Raw genomic sequence first — 16,450 nt, forward strand, 5'->3', positions numbered from 1 at the left:
GTCCTAATTCCGACCCTAACGAACGGGGAATTTTTTATTTGTCTAAAAACTAAATCTCAATGTCACTAGTCGGCCGAATACCGACCAGAAATGCCACAATTTTTTCTGAGTTAAGAATTGAATTTCAAAGCATCTAGTCGCCCAAATACCGACTAGAAAATGCCACAAATTTTCTAAGTTAAAAATTGAATCTCAATGTCACTAGTTGGCCAAAATTTTTCTAAGTTAACCTGAATATCAAATCATCTAGTCGTCCAAATACCGACTAGGGAAACATGCCAAAAATTTTCTAAGTTAATATGAATATCAAATCATCTAGTCGTCCAAAATACCGACTAGGAAAATACCAAAAATTTATCTAAGTTAAAAATGAAAATCGAATCATCTAGTCGTCCAAATACCGACAAAGAAAACGCCAAACTTTTTTAAAGTTAATATGAATATCAAATCATCTAGTCGTCCAAATACCGACTAGGAAAATACAAAAAATTTATCTAAGTTAAAAATGAAAATCGAATCATCTAGTCGTCCAAATACCGACTAGGAAAACGCCAAACTTTTTCAAAGTTAAAATGAACATCAACTTATCTAGTCGTCCAAATACCGACTAGGAAAATAATTAATTTTTTCTAAGTAAAAAGTTGAACGTGATAATAGTCGTCTAAATGCCGACTAGGAAAATAATAAATACATGAAAATGATTGCTTCAAAGTTTCAAGCTTCAAAATCAACGGATCAATCGGCCAAATACCGACTGCAAAAGTGATAAATAAATGAGATTTTTTCTAACTTCTAACTTCAAAATCAATGGATCAGTCGGCCAAATTCCGACTGCAAAGATGATAAATGAATGAAATTCTTTCTAAGTTTTCAAACTTCAAAACCAACGGATCAATCGGCCAAATACCAACTGCAAAAGTGATAGATGTAATGAAATTTTTTCTAAGTTCAAGCGCCATTTGACCATGCAATCGGCCCAATGCCGACTCAAAATAATGAATGAAAATTTCTCCAAGCTCAAGCGAAATTTAACCATGTAATCGTCCAAACGCCGACTCAAAAACAATAAGTGAACCTTTCTTTAGATTTAAAATGAACTAGCAGAATTCAAATAATGGAATAGAACTGTCAGATCAACATTGAGCTGCAATTATATGCACGGGTCGCCCAAGCTCCGACTTGTGTGTCTGGAATCGTCAAAATTCTGATTAACACGGGTGAATAAAATGTGCTAAGTTAAAGAATTGCTTGTATCGTAATCTATGTCTTCGAGTTATTTATACTCGCCCCATCTGGACTATTGCCGACAATCACGAGTTTTATCAATCGAGTTATTTATACTCGCCCAGCCGGACTATTGCCGACAATCACGAGTTCTTCGAGTTATTTATACTCGCCCAGCCGGACTTTTGCCGACAATCACGAGTTTTATCAATCGAGTTATTTATACTCGCCCAGCCGGACTATTGCCGACAATCACGAGTTCTTCGAGTTATTTATACTCGCCCAGCCGGACTTTTGCCGACAATCACGAGTTTTATCAATCGAGTTATTTATACTCGCCCAGCCGGACTATTGCCGACAATCACGAGTTCTTCGAGTTATTTATACTCGCCCAGCCGGACTTTTGTCGACAATCACGAGTTCTTCGAGTTATTTATACTCGCCCAGCCGGACTATTGCCGACAATCACGAGTTTTATCAATCGAGTTATTTATACTCGCCCAGCCGGACTTTTGCCGACAATCACGAGTTTTATCAATCGAGTTATTTATACTCGCCCAGCCGGACTATTGCCGACAATCACGAGTTCTTCGAGTTATTTATATTCGCCCAGCCGGACTTTTGCCGACAATCACGAGTTCTTCGAGTTATTTATACTCGCCCAGCCGGACTATTGCCGACAATCACGAGTTTTATCAATCGAGTTATTTATACTCGCCCAGGCGGACTATTGCCGACAATCACGAGTTCTTCGAGTTATTTATACTCGCCCAGCCGGACTTTTGCCGACAATCACGAGTTTGCCTACAAGTCAGAATCAATTTGAAAATAGTGATTTTATTATTTGATGGTACCTCATTAAAAACCTTTTTAGCATAACACCCTCGCAGCAGACTCCCATGCTTCCTCCACGAATTGACATCTGAGCACGAAAGTCCATTAGATGTTGACTAGGATCCTGTTTCGCGTCAAACGGTTCCACCTGCTGATACGAAGCTGTTCTTTGACAAACCAGTCCTCAGATTGACAATCCGAACGGTCAGAATGAAGAACCTCACTTCCTGAACCTATAGTCCAAAAATCAGGCCGATCCAACGGTGAACGACTTCACACCGATTAAAACACAGTACCAGCTCTGTTTTGTGCTGGAACACTTTCACCTACTGATATGAAGCTGGTTTCTCCAAAACCAGGCCTCCGGTTAATAATCCGAACGGTCAGAATGAAGAACCTCACTTCCTGAACCTATAGTCCAAAAATCAGCCCGATCCAACGGTGAACGACTTCACACCGATTAAAACACAGTACCAGCTCTGTTTTGTGTTGGAACACTTTCACCTACTGATATGAAGCTGTTTTCTCCTAAACCAGGCCTCCGGTTAATAATCCGAACGGTCAGAATGAAGAACCTCACTTCCTGAACTTATAGTCCAAAAATCAGCCCGATCCAACGGTGAACGACCTCACACCGATTAAAACACAGTACCAGCTCTGTTTTGTGTTGGAACACTTTCACCTACTGATATGAAGCTGTTTTCTCCCAAACCAGGCCTCCGGTTAATAATCCGAACGGTCAGAATGAAGAACCACATTTCTAGAACCTACAGTCCAAAAATCAGCTCGATCCAACGGTGCAAGACCTTACACCGACGAAAACACAGAGCGCACTCTGTTTTTGTGCGGGAAACTTCCTCTCCTTCTCTCTCTCTGGGTCGCGCTCCTCTTTCAAGCCATTGATCAACGCCATCATCTCCTCTATGGTAGGGTGTTGTTGTCGTGGTTGGATGTGCCGCCTCTCGCCATAGTAGAGTGTAGGTTTTTTGTATTTCTTGGGGCGTAGGAAAAGTTTTTCCGTAGCCCCACGGTGGGCGCCAAAATGTTCCGGCCAAGGGGTGGACTAGGGTTTTTTCCTAGGTCGTGCCTCAAAGCCAGAGCATTCAAAAGTGTGTTCTGTCGTCCTAACTCTAGGGTTTTGGGTTTTATACTTTTGTCGTCCATGGGCCTTATGGGCCCCGAGAACATAGGGATTTCCTCAACCGTTCTTGCTACGAGGCCGCGCAATGAGTGAGGATTAGTTAAGTCGGATTTTTACCTAGATGGTACACTAGTCGGGTTTTTACCTAGATGGTACACTAGTCGGGTTTTTACCTAGATGGTACACTAGTCAGATTTTTACCTAGATGGTACACTAGTCGGATTTCGGCCTGGACGGTACATATATATATATATATATATATATATATATTCATATTTCAAGTAAACTAGTTTTTTAGATGTAAGAAAATACATTATTGAAATTATTTTTTCTAAAGTATTACTAAAACTCAATTCGTTGGCCTCGATTACTTCTGAAAAGGGCTTAAAGTCCCTTACACTTCTACCACCATATCTCCATCCATTGGCTTGAGATTGACTTGTATCATTGTTGTATCTCATATGTCTTTCATCAAATTTCTTCATTTTTCGCCTCTTGATTGGATGTTGAGTTTCACGATTAATTCAATGTTGTTCCTATCTTTATCTCGTACCAAAACCTCCTTATACCTTCGATTGATAATCCTTGGGACGTAGGAAAAGTTTCACCGTAGGTCCATGATGACCGCCATAATGTTTCAATCTAGAGAATGTTTATGGTTTTTGTCTAGGTGCTCAATTAAATCCAAAGCATTTCAAAGTGTAATTTGTCCATTTTTGCTCTAGGGTTAGAAATTTTATACTTGACTACTGTTGGTTTATGGGTCCAGAGAAATTTACTTTGATAAGATAATTACTTATTAGTACGCGATCTTGACTAATAAAGATAAGATTTTGTGTCAAACATGAGCCTCAGATCAAATTTTTGTTGATATCCTTTAGGGGGTTAGGTTGCTCAGCCTATTTGAAGTATGATTAATACTTGACTAGACCCTTTTGGCCAAAAAGGCGAGAAGGTGCACTGGACTATTGAAGATAAAATGTAGTCCAATCTTACTTAAATTGGTTTGATTCTGACCCCTCTTGAAAAATATCAATCGGATTATATGTTAAATATTATATGTCAATTTCAATCTGACCTGTGTATCAAATCAGGTAACCAATTACTAACCTTCACTTATATAGTCTCGGGTTCGTTCTTGACAAGCCTACTCGGGTTATATCCGAGACAATACACTTGCCTACTGAAATTAATCAGCCTTGAGCCTGAAACTATGTCAATTTTAGGACGACTAGAATGATATATCATATTTCATTTAGCCTTTCTCATATAGGGAGAACCATGTTTAATTTGATCTGAGATGATACAATATATATATATATATATTCATATTTTAAGTAAACTAGTTTTCTAAATGTAAGAAAATACATTATTAAAATTATTTTGTGTAAAGTATTATTAAAACCCAAATATACTACAAAAGTTAGTTTCTGTAAAATAATACTTTTGTTTGAAAAAATATAACAAAAATATATATAGTTAACACAATGCTACTTTTGAATTAAAAAAATACTATCAAGTTGAGTTAAATTTAACTAGTTTGATTCATTTTTTATTGTAATTACAAATCATGATTAAATTGATAAATTATGCTTTCATATATAAATTGTAACGACCCGGCAAGTCACCACACTCATAACCGCAGCACACCGGAAACACTAGACAGAATAGAACGAGTATATAAATATAGGATCTAGAATATAAATATATACAAATGTTCCAATCCGACTAGAGTTAGGGCGTAAAATAAAATACAATCCAAAATATCCAGATAGTGGCTTAACGTCCAAAACATCAGCCAATTAAGACTCCCCGTCCTCTACCAGCTATAAGCTTGCTCCTATCACAAATCTAGCCCTGCTCTGCTCCCATACAAGTATGATCATCGCAGTCCAAACACATGGAAAACAACAAGGGTAAGCTAGTATAAAAAAGAACAAGATATAGGGAAATTTTTAAGTAATAACAGCAATTACAACCATCAACAATTCATCAATAACATCTTGTCAGTCATTACCACACGGTTTTTCAATGCACACACAATGCGTCGTCACGCATATCACCTCGGAGATCTCCTACCGCACCTCAGCCTTTCGGCCTACACACCTCAGCCTTTCGGCCTACACACTTCAGCCTTTCGGCCTACACACTTCAGCCTTTCGGCCTACACACTTCAGCCTTTCGGCCTACACACTTCAGCACACGTATCATCACAACGGTATAACTCAACATATCAATTTGCAACAATGCACAACTAATACAACTCACCATATCATTTTTCACTCAAAATACAACTAATGCAACTCACATCAATCAGCAATATTATTTACTCATCATCACATCATATTCGTCTATTCCAATTCAACTCAGTATATAAGAAATTTTCATCTCCGCGCCCGGCGCACTCATGGTTGCGCCCAGCTTTCCACAACCAGAGAGCACCAGGAACCAATACGCTTGGCGCAATACTTATTGCGCCCGACGTGAGGGAAGGCAGAGGCCTCACAGGATTTCATATGCCCGGCGTACGAACCCGCGCCCAGCGCCGGATAGGTAGAGACTTTCACCAAGTCTCACACTCGGCGCAATATAAATTGCGCCCGGCGCCACCCCTGGCAGAGACTCCCATGGAATCTCCACGCCCAGCGAGACAAGGCCAAGCCCGGCGCCACACCAGAACTCAAAACTTAAGTCATACACTGATATCGCGCCCAGCGCGGTTCCACCACGCCCAGCGAGGGCCATCCAGAGACTCACATCCTCAAGTCCGCCCGGCGCATTCACCATTACGCCCGGCGTGCTTGCCTAAATGGAGTCTCTGATGGTCACGCGCCCGGCGCGAAGAACTATGCCCGGCGTGATACCCAACAGCTACCCTCAAACTTTCGAAAATCTCATCGGAACCTACAAAACAACCAGGAAATCCCACATGCAATCGGCCTAAAACAATGCATTTCCATCGAGCATCACGAAAAACCTCTCATTTCCAACATGCAACCATAGAATCAAGAAAACCCAAATTTTTGAAATGAAACTCCAACTCCCAAAACCCATTTTAGCAAATCACCACCAAGAATCAACAACCAAAAATCAGAAATTGAGTTTCTAGAACTCGTTTGCAACCAAAATCCACAAGAACCAGCTTCCCTTACCTCAAATCAAGGAAATTGAGCTTCGGGAAGAATAACAACGAGAGGTAAACGAAGAACGGCTTGTACAACGAAGGAGAAGAAGGGAAACTCCTACTCAGCTAGCAAAATCCCGAATCCGCTCCACACCACCACCTTCAATGGTCAAAACGAAAGATCGAAGGGAAGAGAGTGAGAGTGAGTAAGCAAGAGGGTCGGGGGTAGAAAAGGAAGGAAGGAAGGGGTCTCACATAAATTCTCTAAAATGAGGAGTTTTAAACCCTAAAATTTAGTACTACGTTTGTCCCTCTATATTTATAAGATTATTTTCACATTTATGTTTATTCATTTATACAAGATATTTTTTAAAATTGTTAGTTGTATTAATTATAATTGTTTTTAAAATATATTTATTTAATTAATAATTATTTTAAACAGCAGATCATAAATACTTCAAAGTAATTAGGTAAAAATTCTCTTACTAGAATGAATGTCTTATAGTTGAATTTGGAGATAGAATTAGTAGTGCACCCATAATATATTTTTGAGGTGCATTGGATGTTGAAGTGTTGTTTTAGAGAAGTGTTTTTATCCGAAGATAATAAATATTTGTGTACTAGGAATATCCAATGCAGTGGGTTGACGTGTCAAATCAGGATTTGTCGACTTCAGATTTCCTTGTCCAATCCTCCTACCGACTAGCGACTAACTTCCATGTTCCAATTCTGGACCGCATAAAACTCTACGTACAATTTGGAACACTCTACACACATACATACACTCTTCTCCTAATTCCTTATAAAAACTTCCTCCTTTATTTGTTTTTTTTTTTTTTAATTTATATGCAAAACCCAACAATCTATTAAAATAAAATAAAGAGAAATAAATCGACGAAAGAGAGTGAGTGTACTAAGGCTGAGGCAGGAAATGAAAGGTCCCAAATATTATGATTTTCTAATACTTGAAAGGAAAAAATTATCACCATGTCCACACCCACAAAATAGTAAAGGAGACGTGGTCACTCTATATGCCTGTCATCAACCACTACACCACGTCCACACCCTTGTTAAATTAAAGATTGTATTCTCATTCTCTCATATTTTGGTTTACTCACATTCAATAGCATAGCTAGGAATTGCAATGGCTCAAACCATGTTGCTCATGTCTAGTGTCTCTAGTAGTTATTCCGTGGCTTTGAACAAAGACGTTTTCCTCCAATTGCAGGCTCAAAGACTAAGACCTAAGTTCTCTGATCTCTCATTCAACCCACTTCCATCAAATTCTTTGTTTTCTTCACGCCCTACATTCACAACTCTCGCCCTCTTCAAATCCAAGACCAAAGCCCCTCCTGCCAAGACCAAGGTACCACTCTTTTTCCTTCTCTCCTCATTATTTTTCAGCACACTGAATGAATCTGGTTTCATGAGCTCAATTTATGCATGCAGGTTACAAAGCCAAAGGTTGAAGATGGTATCTTTGGCACTTCTGGGGGATTTGGTTTTACCAAGCAGAATGAGCTGTTTGTGGGTCGTGTTGCCATGCTTGGTTTTGCGGTGAGTAAAATGTTACCTTTTCAATAATTGGCACATGAGTTAGTATTAGGAAGATAGATATATAATATGTAGAATATTAATTGCAGGCATCACTGCTGGGTGAAGCAGTAACTGGGAAAGGAATTCTAGCACAACTGAATCTGGAAACTGGAATTCCCATTTATGAAGCGGAGCCTCTTCTTCTGTTCTTCATCCTTTTCACTCTGCTAGGAGCCATTGGAGGTTTAGGTGACCGTGGTAGATTTGTGGATGACGAACCTACTACTGCAGGTGTTATTCCTCCTGGCAAAGGCTTCAGAGAAGCTCTTGGTCTCGGTCAAGGTACGTATACATAACAATGCTACGTAACGTACCTAGCTACTTCAATTTATAAAATAGTACTATAGTCATAATTATTGACTTGCCATTTGGATTTCAGGTCCTTTATTTGGATTCACGAAATCCAACGAGCTATTTGTGGGAAGATTGGCCCAATTGGGTTTCGTTTTCTCTTTGATCGGAGAAATCATCACTGGGAAGGGAGCTCTAGCACAACTGAACATTGAGACTGGGGTACCCATCAACGAAATCGAACCCCTAGTCTTGTTCAACGTTCTTTTCTTCTTCATTGCTGCTTTGAATCCTGGAACTGGCAAATTCGTTACAGATGAGGAGGCTGATGATTAGACCCTTTTCTCTCTGTTATAACAAAACTCTCTATCATCAATGCATTCACTTCATCATAAACCAATCCTTCATTTCTCTCCACACATTCATTTTTGCTTTACCTATAAAAACTCATATATAATTAATGCAACTCTAATTACAACCGCGCAATCATCTCCTTATAAAATCTAATACCTACTGAATCAAATGAGATATATCATTCCGCGTGATTAATTATAATACGTATAATTAATTCTTTAACCACTGGAGTCGGGTTTAACCATGTTAATCCAAGTATAGTATGTATAATTAGTTTCATTCGTTATGCTTTTTTATTTTTTATTTTTTTATAACCAATCTCTTGATTCTGTCACATAATGATTGATTAATACAAATCATGTTTGAAAAATATAGATTCGTTCTTAGTTATTTCAGAAAAAAAATTATATATTTTGGTGTTTTCATATCTTATCTTTCTCTTGTTGGTTGGCACATGGCATGGTTGTAGCTACTTCATGTACACGTGTCACCGAACAAGGTTACTTGGAGTTTACTATTGCCTCTGTGTTGGCGCAACATGGAAACACGGAATATTTCTTCCAAATACTTTTTCTTTTCTCTGTTTTGAGGTAATAAGGAATGCTTAGTCTACGTCATCCTATAGTCTCAAACATGGTCCATAATTTGTGAATAATATAATCAAGCAAAGTTAGTCGTATCAGGTGTCGATCTAAGTTTCAATAATAATTAGCATATTTTTAATTCAAATATTTTATAATAAAAAAACAAATCTAAGAATAGAGTATTTTTAAGAGTAAAAATAGATTAATTAACGAAAATTATTCCATTTAAAAATATTTATTACACTTATAAAAAGAAACAGAAAAATATTTATTACATTTAAAAAGTTTATTTTACATAAGAATAGGAAAAACAATTACCTCAAAAATTGATCCAAAAAGTTTAAGCAATATTTAACTAACACAGGAAGAAATAGACATCAAAAATTAGGTTTTGAATAAAGTTGTTTTATAAGTATTTAAATTAGTTGATAACATCAAATTAGGTTTTTTAAAAAAAGAAGGTTAAATACATCTTTCAAATTTAAAATCAACTTATGTTTTTTCTATATAAAAGATTTAAATAAGACAACTTTTATATGAGTTAAGTGAGAAAAAAAATTGTTCCGGTATACCTAAAAGTCTCATATCGCTTAGAAGTTGAGGCTAAGGGTAGTTTATAAACACCCTCCCTCCTTAACCCACCGAGGCGCCTTTTCAAGGACAAAATCGTGACGGCCCAATGAGCGCCAAAGCGAACAATACCTCGGATGCGGTGACCCTAACGATGACAGCGGACTTACGCTAAGAACATTAGCGCTAGAAGGAGGACCCAGGCCACTCTTGCCCCTTAGCATTGACTGGGAGCTTGTTCCGGTATGCCTAAAAGTCCCACATTCCTTAGGAGTCGAGGCTAAGGGTAGTTTATAAACACCATTCCTCCTTAACCCACCGAGGCGCCTTTTCAAGGACAAAACTGTGACAGTCCAACGAGCGCCAAAGCGGACAATACCTCAGATGCGGTGACCTTAACGATGACAGCGGACTTACGGTAGGAACATTGGCGCCCACCGTGGGGCCGATCAAGACAGCTTTTATCGGCCACGCTTATGATTTTCACTCGAAGCCATAGTAGACGAGCAACAAACGACGTCGATCACACGACAAACATGGACAACGAAGCAACACACCGCCGATCTGCAAAACATGCGTGCCAAGCACGAAACTGACTTAACAGCGCTGCGTACCGCTAACGAAGCTGACCTAGCGGCTTTGCGTGCCGAGAATGAGTGCATTCGCGCCCAACTTCCTCGGCGACCTTCTGATCAACCCCCTCAACCGAGTTACCAACACGAGGAAGAGGGACACTCGGTTTCTCAACCATCGACAGCACCTAGGGCACCGACTCCCAGGCCTGCCACACATTGGTCACACGCACCGACGAACAGGTCGGTCCATGAAGTCAGCATTGCTCCTGCCCAAGCTCCTGGCAATCGAGCGAGCATCCGCCGCCACCCTTTTGTGGATGGCATTATGGAGACCCCCCTACCTTTCGGCTGGAAACCCCTCCACATCGACCGCTACGACGGATCCGGACGAGCACATCAACCTATATATCACGCAGGTAAACCTTTACACTAACTTTAGCATCGGAGTCTCTTTTACAGGTACCACCCCCATCTTTGAGCATCAAACGTACCAGTGAAGGAGGCTCACCGATTTTACCCAGCAGATCGTCCCCTACGACCGATCTCCGGTAAGAACAAAAATATTTTTACTTTATAACAAGTGTTTATGAATAATTTTATTCGAATACAATCTAAATCATAATTGTGTTATTGGTTGGATTTTTCAGTAAAAATTTTAATAGGTACTATATTTTATTGATATAATTTTTATTTATTATAAATAATTTTTTATATGATATATTTTTAAGATCATATATGATTGATAATACGATAATTTATATACTATTAAGCACAAAATGAATTCACACAAAATTATTCTAATTTAACTAGTGATTTCAAGTTTAAATCATGTGTATACAATTATATTAATACTTTAAGAGATAATTTTGTCATTCATAATAATTATGACTCAAATAAAATTGTTTTTAATAGAATATATATATATATATATATATATATATATATATATATATATATATGGTATAAAAAAAATACATGATAATTTATATGATTGAATAACAATATAAACTATGTTTATTATGTAAGTGTAAATAATTATTTATTATTAAAAATTAAATTATTTTAATGTTTACTTTTAATTATTATATTTTAATTTTAGTTTTGGTAACGATAATCATGACTTGTGAATCTAATTAATTATTATAGACATAATTATATAAAATAATTATAAATGTTACTCTTTTTAACTCATAATACCATAATAAGTGTTGCAATAGAAGAAAAAATAAGTTAATGTTATGTTAGTTTTTTATACCCATATTAATTGTCTCTTTTCTATTTATACTTCTAATAATATTTTTTATAAAATAGTTTTTTATTGCATCATTTATGACAAACAAGTTTAATAATATGATTAATTTTATAAATTATAATTCGTTTCATTTGTTTATTAGTTTTCTTTAATTTGTGTAAAATAACCTAGAACAATATTTATAATGGAGTGGAGAGAGTAAAATATATAAAATTTTAATTTTAATTTTTTAAATTATTGTATCCTCCGGATCTTTAAGTGGTCGAATTGGTCAATTAATGGCTCTTCATGTCGCTAACACTCGAGCTAGTAGGGTTGTATACCCTCCAGATCTCTAATTGGTCAAATTGATCAATTAATGGCTCTTCACATTGCTTACGCTCGAGCCAGGAACATTTATGTACCCTCCTAATCTCTAGTCAGCTGAACAAACCAAACAGCACATACTTTCCTAGTCTCCATCCGACCGAGCAACCCAAACTTTAGGACTAGTCATTGATGTATTAACAAGTAAATTCCAGTAAAATTAGTCAATGTTGTAATTCCCGTGATTTTTGCGTAGGTTTGATTACAATTATAAATACAATTCATAGGCTCATTACGGGGAGAGATCTGTGTGCATTTCAAGAGATTATGATCAAAGATTTGTATCATGGATATGAGATCCATATAAATAAGGAGGAAAGGGACCAATGAAAAGACATGGATTTTCTCACTCTTGAATGTTCTAGGTTAGGACGATAGCTAGGTTCTTTTAAAATTTATATCAATAAGTGTTCTTTAATTGTTATTTCCTTACTGAAACATAATTATCAACTTAAATTAATTATTATAAAAAATAATAATTTTATGGTATATGATACAGTAATATATAATTATCGACTAGTGTATTAGTACGTACAATACTCGAGTTAAATGTTTATTATATATAACTCAAATTTAAAATAAATTATGCTTTGAATATATAAATTATATTAAAATTTATAATAAATAATTTATATCATATTATAAAATTATTTTTATTTATCGACAATTTATTTCAAAATATTAAATTCGATTATTAGATAATAATAATAAATAAAAGTCAAATATGTTAAAAGAATATCTTTAAAAAAATGGTTAAAGAAATATTTTGATATTTATTATAGAAGGGGAGGAGACATGAGTGAAGATAATGTGAAGACGTGAAGTGGTTTGGATAGAGTCAAAGTGTTCCATATTTCTCTAAACTTGCAACCACATTTCATAATATTACAAGTCCTTTCGCATCACCTCTCACTCCCACCTCTGTTAATTCCCTTCCTCTTTCCCTCAACTATTGCTTGCCCCACTTGTCATTCCACCTTACTCTCATTTTTCTTTTTTCAAACAGACCTTCTTCACAATTCACATTTAAATCAACATCTTAAGAACATTTACTGAAAACAAAAATGCACATACCTCATGCACCTTTGCAATTTCAATCTCCAATCTCGAATCTCTTTAGATTTGTGTAGTCAGAAAATAATTTTAGGTTTGAGCAAGGTCTCAGATAATATATATATTTAAGAAAACGAAAGTAAAAGGAAATATATAATTGTTTTTTTTGGACCTCATTGTAGGTCCAGGTCCAACTGCATGGACCCGATGCTTGGAAGTGTATTCTTTGGGCCACATCTAGCACCATTTCCACTTCTCCTTATACTTGCTCAAATGCGTCTTAGATAAAAACTTTCAAGTGTCAATCTTCACTCACTTTCTGCAAAAAAATTAACTTCGGCTTAGAGTGCTTTCACAAGTAAATTTCCACCAAAATCAACATCATGAAAAGTACACCACAACCACCACAATTCTTTGAGGTAGTTTTTTTTAACCAACAAATGTGATTCCTAAAAAAATTGTGAGTTTGACCTATTACTTATCATGAGTTTTTTAAGATTTCATCTGATATATTTTAAAGTCTAACTTTTACTACATATTTCATATTACTTAAAGATATATTTCATATTAAAACTTTTAATATGTAGGCCTAACTTGTCCTTAAATAAGATAATCAGTTGTTGTTGTTATTATTATTATTATTATTATTTTAAGAAATAAAAGTATTTTGATAAGCAAATAAGATTATTAGTTGTTAGGCCAATGAGAAAAAGTCTATGTACAAAAATATATGAAAAATTAAATCAATAAGTTAGACTTTATAAAAGTCAAATTTGACTTATTTATACTATATAAGTTTATTTTTAAAGTTTTAATTTGACCTTTAAAAAAGTTTATTTTATACCCATATATCTAAATGTAAAGTGTGACAAAGCATTTTTGACATTCTAATTTAACTTCTCTTTTAATTTTGATGGAATCATGTTAAGGAAGGCAAGAGGTGACAACTTAAAAGATCCAAGAGGAGTGAGTTAGACATGGAGGTTTGGGCCAGTCAAAGCCCAATGGGCCCGATGGGCCTGGGAAGGCCCAAGTTGAACTTTTCATGGGCCATATTTTGTTATAGCTATTTTCATATGTTTTGTATACATCATGTTAGTATAGGTATCATATATTTTGGTCTTGTATTTTGGACCACATGTCACCTTTGGGTGCTTTATTAGAACAACTATGGTAGAAGGAGTCCTAAAGAGGGGGAGGCTTTCTTCCTTGGGCACCTCCAAGGAAGTAGCACAAGAAGTAGAACTAAGTGTAGTCCACTCTTTCTTCACTACATCTTGAAGTTGAGATTCATTTTTCTTTAGAATAATTTGTTCTAGAATCTCTACTTCATGACTAGTGGTAAGATTAGGGTAAGAGTTAAGGTCTTTATTTATGAAGAGAGTATTTTGTAAATGAATTTTAGTGGTAGAACAACTCTCTTCACTCACAAGTCCTTTAGAGGAATTATTTTCCTCCTTACTCTTCCCTAGAAGAATTTTTTTTCTTTCTTTTTCTTTTGTTTTTCTCAATTTTTCTTTTGCTAAAAGTTTTTCTTGCTTTTGTTTAAGAATTTGAATTTCTTCCTCTAAAATTGCAAGTCGTGCTTTTCTTTCAAGTTTTTCTTTTTCTCTTGTTAAAACTTCTTGCTTTGTCCAAAGTGTTAGTGATTTAAGCTCTTGAGTAGGATGTGAATAACTTTTTGGGGAGCTTAAGTCCCTACCACTTGAGGAATGTTTTCTCATAATTAAACAAAAAGAGTTTTCCAAAATAAGTTTTCAAAAATTCCTAAAGAAAAGTTGGCTAAAGATTACTAGCTAAACGTGGTTCTAAACAACACTAAGCCTTTGAAACTTAGAGATTGTTTCCCTTAAACGTCCACAAGCAAGCATATAGCAAACTTGACAATTAAACACATTGAATTTAAAAGCTTAAAAACAAGAGAAAATGTTAAGCAAACTAGTTAAGTTTCAAGAATTTTTAAAATGCAATGCAAAGAGAAAATATTTTTGGGTTTTTCTAGGAACAAAAATAGCACTTGGAAGTCTAAGTGTACAAGTTGCACTATCAAGGGAGGTGAGCTACTAAGAGCCACTTAATAACCAAGCCTTTTCAAGTGGAAATCACTAAACTCCTTTGTGATATTTCAATTCCACAAAAAATTTCACAGATTTTTATGTTGAATGCTTTTCACAATTTGTTTTTGAAACTTATCTAAACGTGAACAATTTAAAACTACACAATACTAGACGTTTCAAAGAAGCAAAGTAAACACAAATTTAAAGACAAGAAACTTAAAGGAAGCAAGGATAAGTAGTTAGTCGGATAATCCTAAGTGGAAGCTTGAAACATATGAAATTTCCAAGCCACTTCCACTAGTACTACACGTGAGTAGGCTATCAAGGAGTTAGATATACCTGACCAACTTCTTAATACTCCCTCCAAGCTTTACAAATTGGTTTAAAAATACAAAGAAATTGCAAAATTTAAACTAGCCTAGAAAGCAATTAAATGGCGGCTTTGGTGACCAATTAGTGACGGATTTGTTGTCCAACTTTTCTAACACTTGTTCAAGTGTTTTAATCCGCCACTAACCCTTGATTTAGGTTGCTCCTGGACCTGCACAATGAACACAACAAAATAGTTAAAGAAGGCTGCTCACAAGGTGAAAGGAAGGATCACTCAAGTGAAGGAAGTTTAGGAAAAGTTTGGTCACTAAATTAGGTCAAATTTTGTGGTATTAGTGTCCAAACCTTTCCTGCTCTTTGTTGAGTCAATGCTTGATCCTTAAGCAAGGATTTGAGGCCACTTCCAGCATAGGGAATTTAAGGAAAGAAAACAAGACAAGCAATAAAGCACAATTTGAAAAGCTTATACCAAAAATGAAGAGTAATAGGTGTATATGACAAGACTCAAAGAAGTACAACAAGTAAAATTGAAAATTAAGACTCCAAATAAAGCTAGCACATAGTTAGGAAGGTTCCTAGATAGGTACTAGAGTAGAAGAACAAAACAAAATTTTTTTGAAAGCAATTGGATAAGTATAGAACAAATAGTAGTCAAAACAATAACAAGGAATCAAGTGAATTTTTATCAATGAACACCTCTCGGCTTTTTCACTTTAAAATGCTTTCTCTATTTTTTTTTTAAATTCTTTCTTTTTCTATATTCAAATTGAGATTCCAGAGAAGGTATTTGCCTTTTGTTTCAAATTTTTTTATGATTCCAAGCTATAGAAACCGTGACTACAAAATTAGGTCAAAATTCAAGTGAAAATGAGAAACTAGTGCACTAGTCTTTAGGTGTTGTGTTTGGATTCCTTTTGAACTCTTTTCTTTTGAACTTTAGGTCTTTAGGCTCTGTTTTAAACTCTGTTTTTCAGCCTCTTAACTCACTTTTTTTTAAAAAATTTGAATCCACAAAATTAGTGCACTAGAAGTAGGATTACACTTGAAATTTTGATGTCAAAATTTTTTTTAGAAAATTTTCAATGGAAAGTGATTTGAA

General features: G+C 35.7%; 1 protein-coding gene across 1 annotated transcript; it reads left to right on the top strand.

The window, feature by feature from the left end:
* The first annotated feature begins 7,406 nt into the window (after nt 1–7,406).
* Nucleotides 7,407–8,606, top strand: NPQ4 (Chlorophyll A-B binding family protein). The gene is made up of 4 exons (XM_020372912.2): nt 7,407–7,689; nt 7,773–7,880; nt 7,967–8,201; nt 8,299–8,606. The coding sequence occupies exons 1-4, from the start codon at nt 7,468–7,470 to the stop codon at nt 8,544–8,546; spliced, it is 813 nt and encodes a 270-aa protein (XP_020228501.1). The 5' UTR covers nt 7,407–7,467; the 3' UTR covers nt 8,547–8,606.
* Nucleotides 8,607–16,450: the final 7,844 nt, after the last annotated feature.

This window comes from Cajanus cajan, chromosome 6 (genome assembly GCF_000230855.2).
Source record: "Cajanus cajan strain Asha chromosome 6, NIPB_CcT2T_4, whole genome shotgun sequence".
In the NCBI taxonomy this organism is placed as follows: Eukaryota; Viridiplantae; Streptophyta; class Magnoliopsida; order Fabales; family Fabaceae; genus Cajanus; species Cajanus cajan.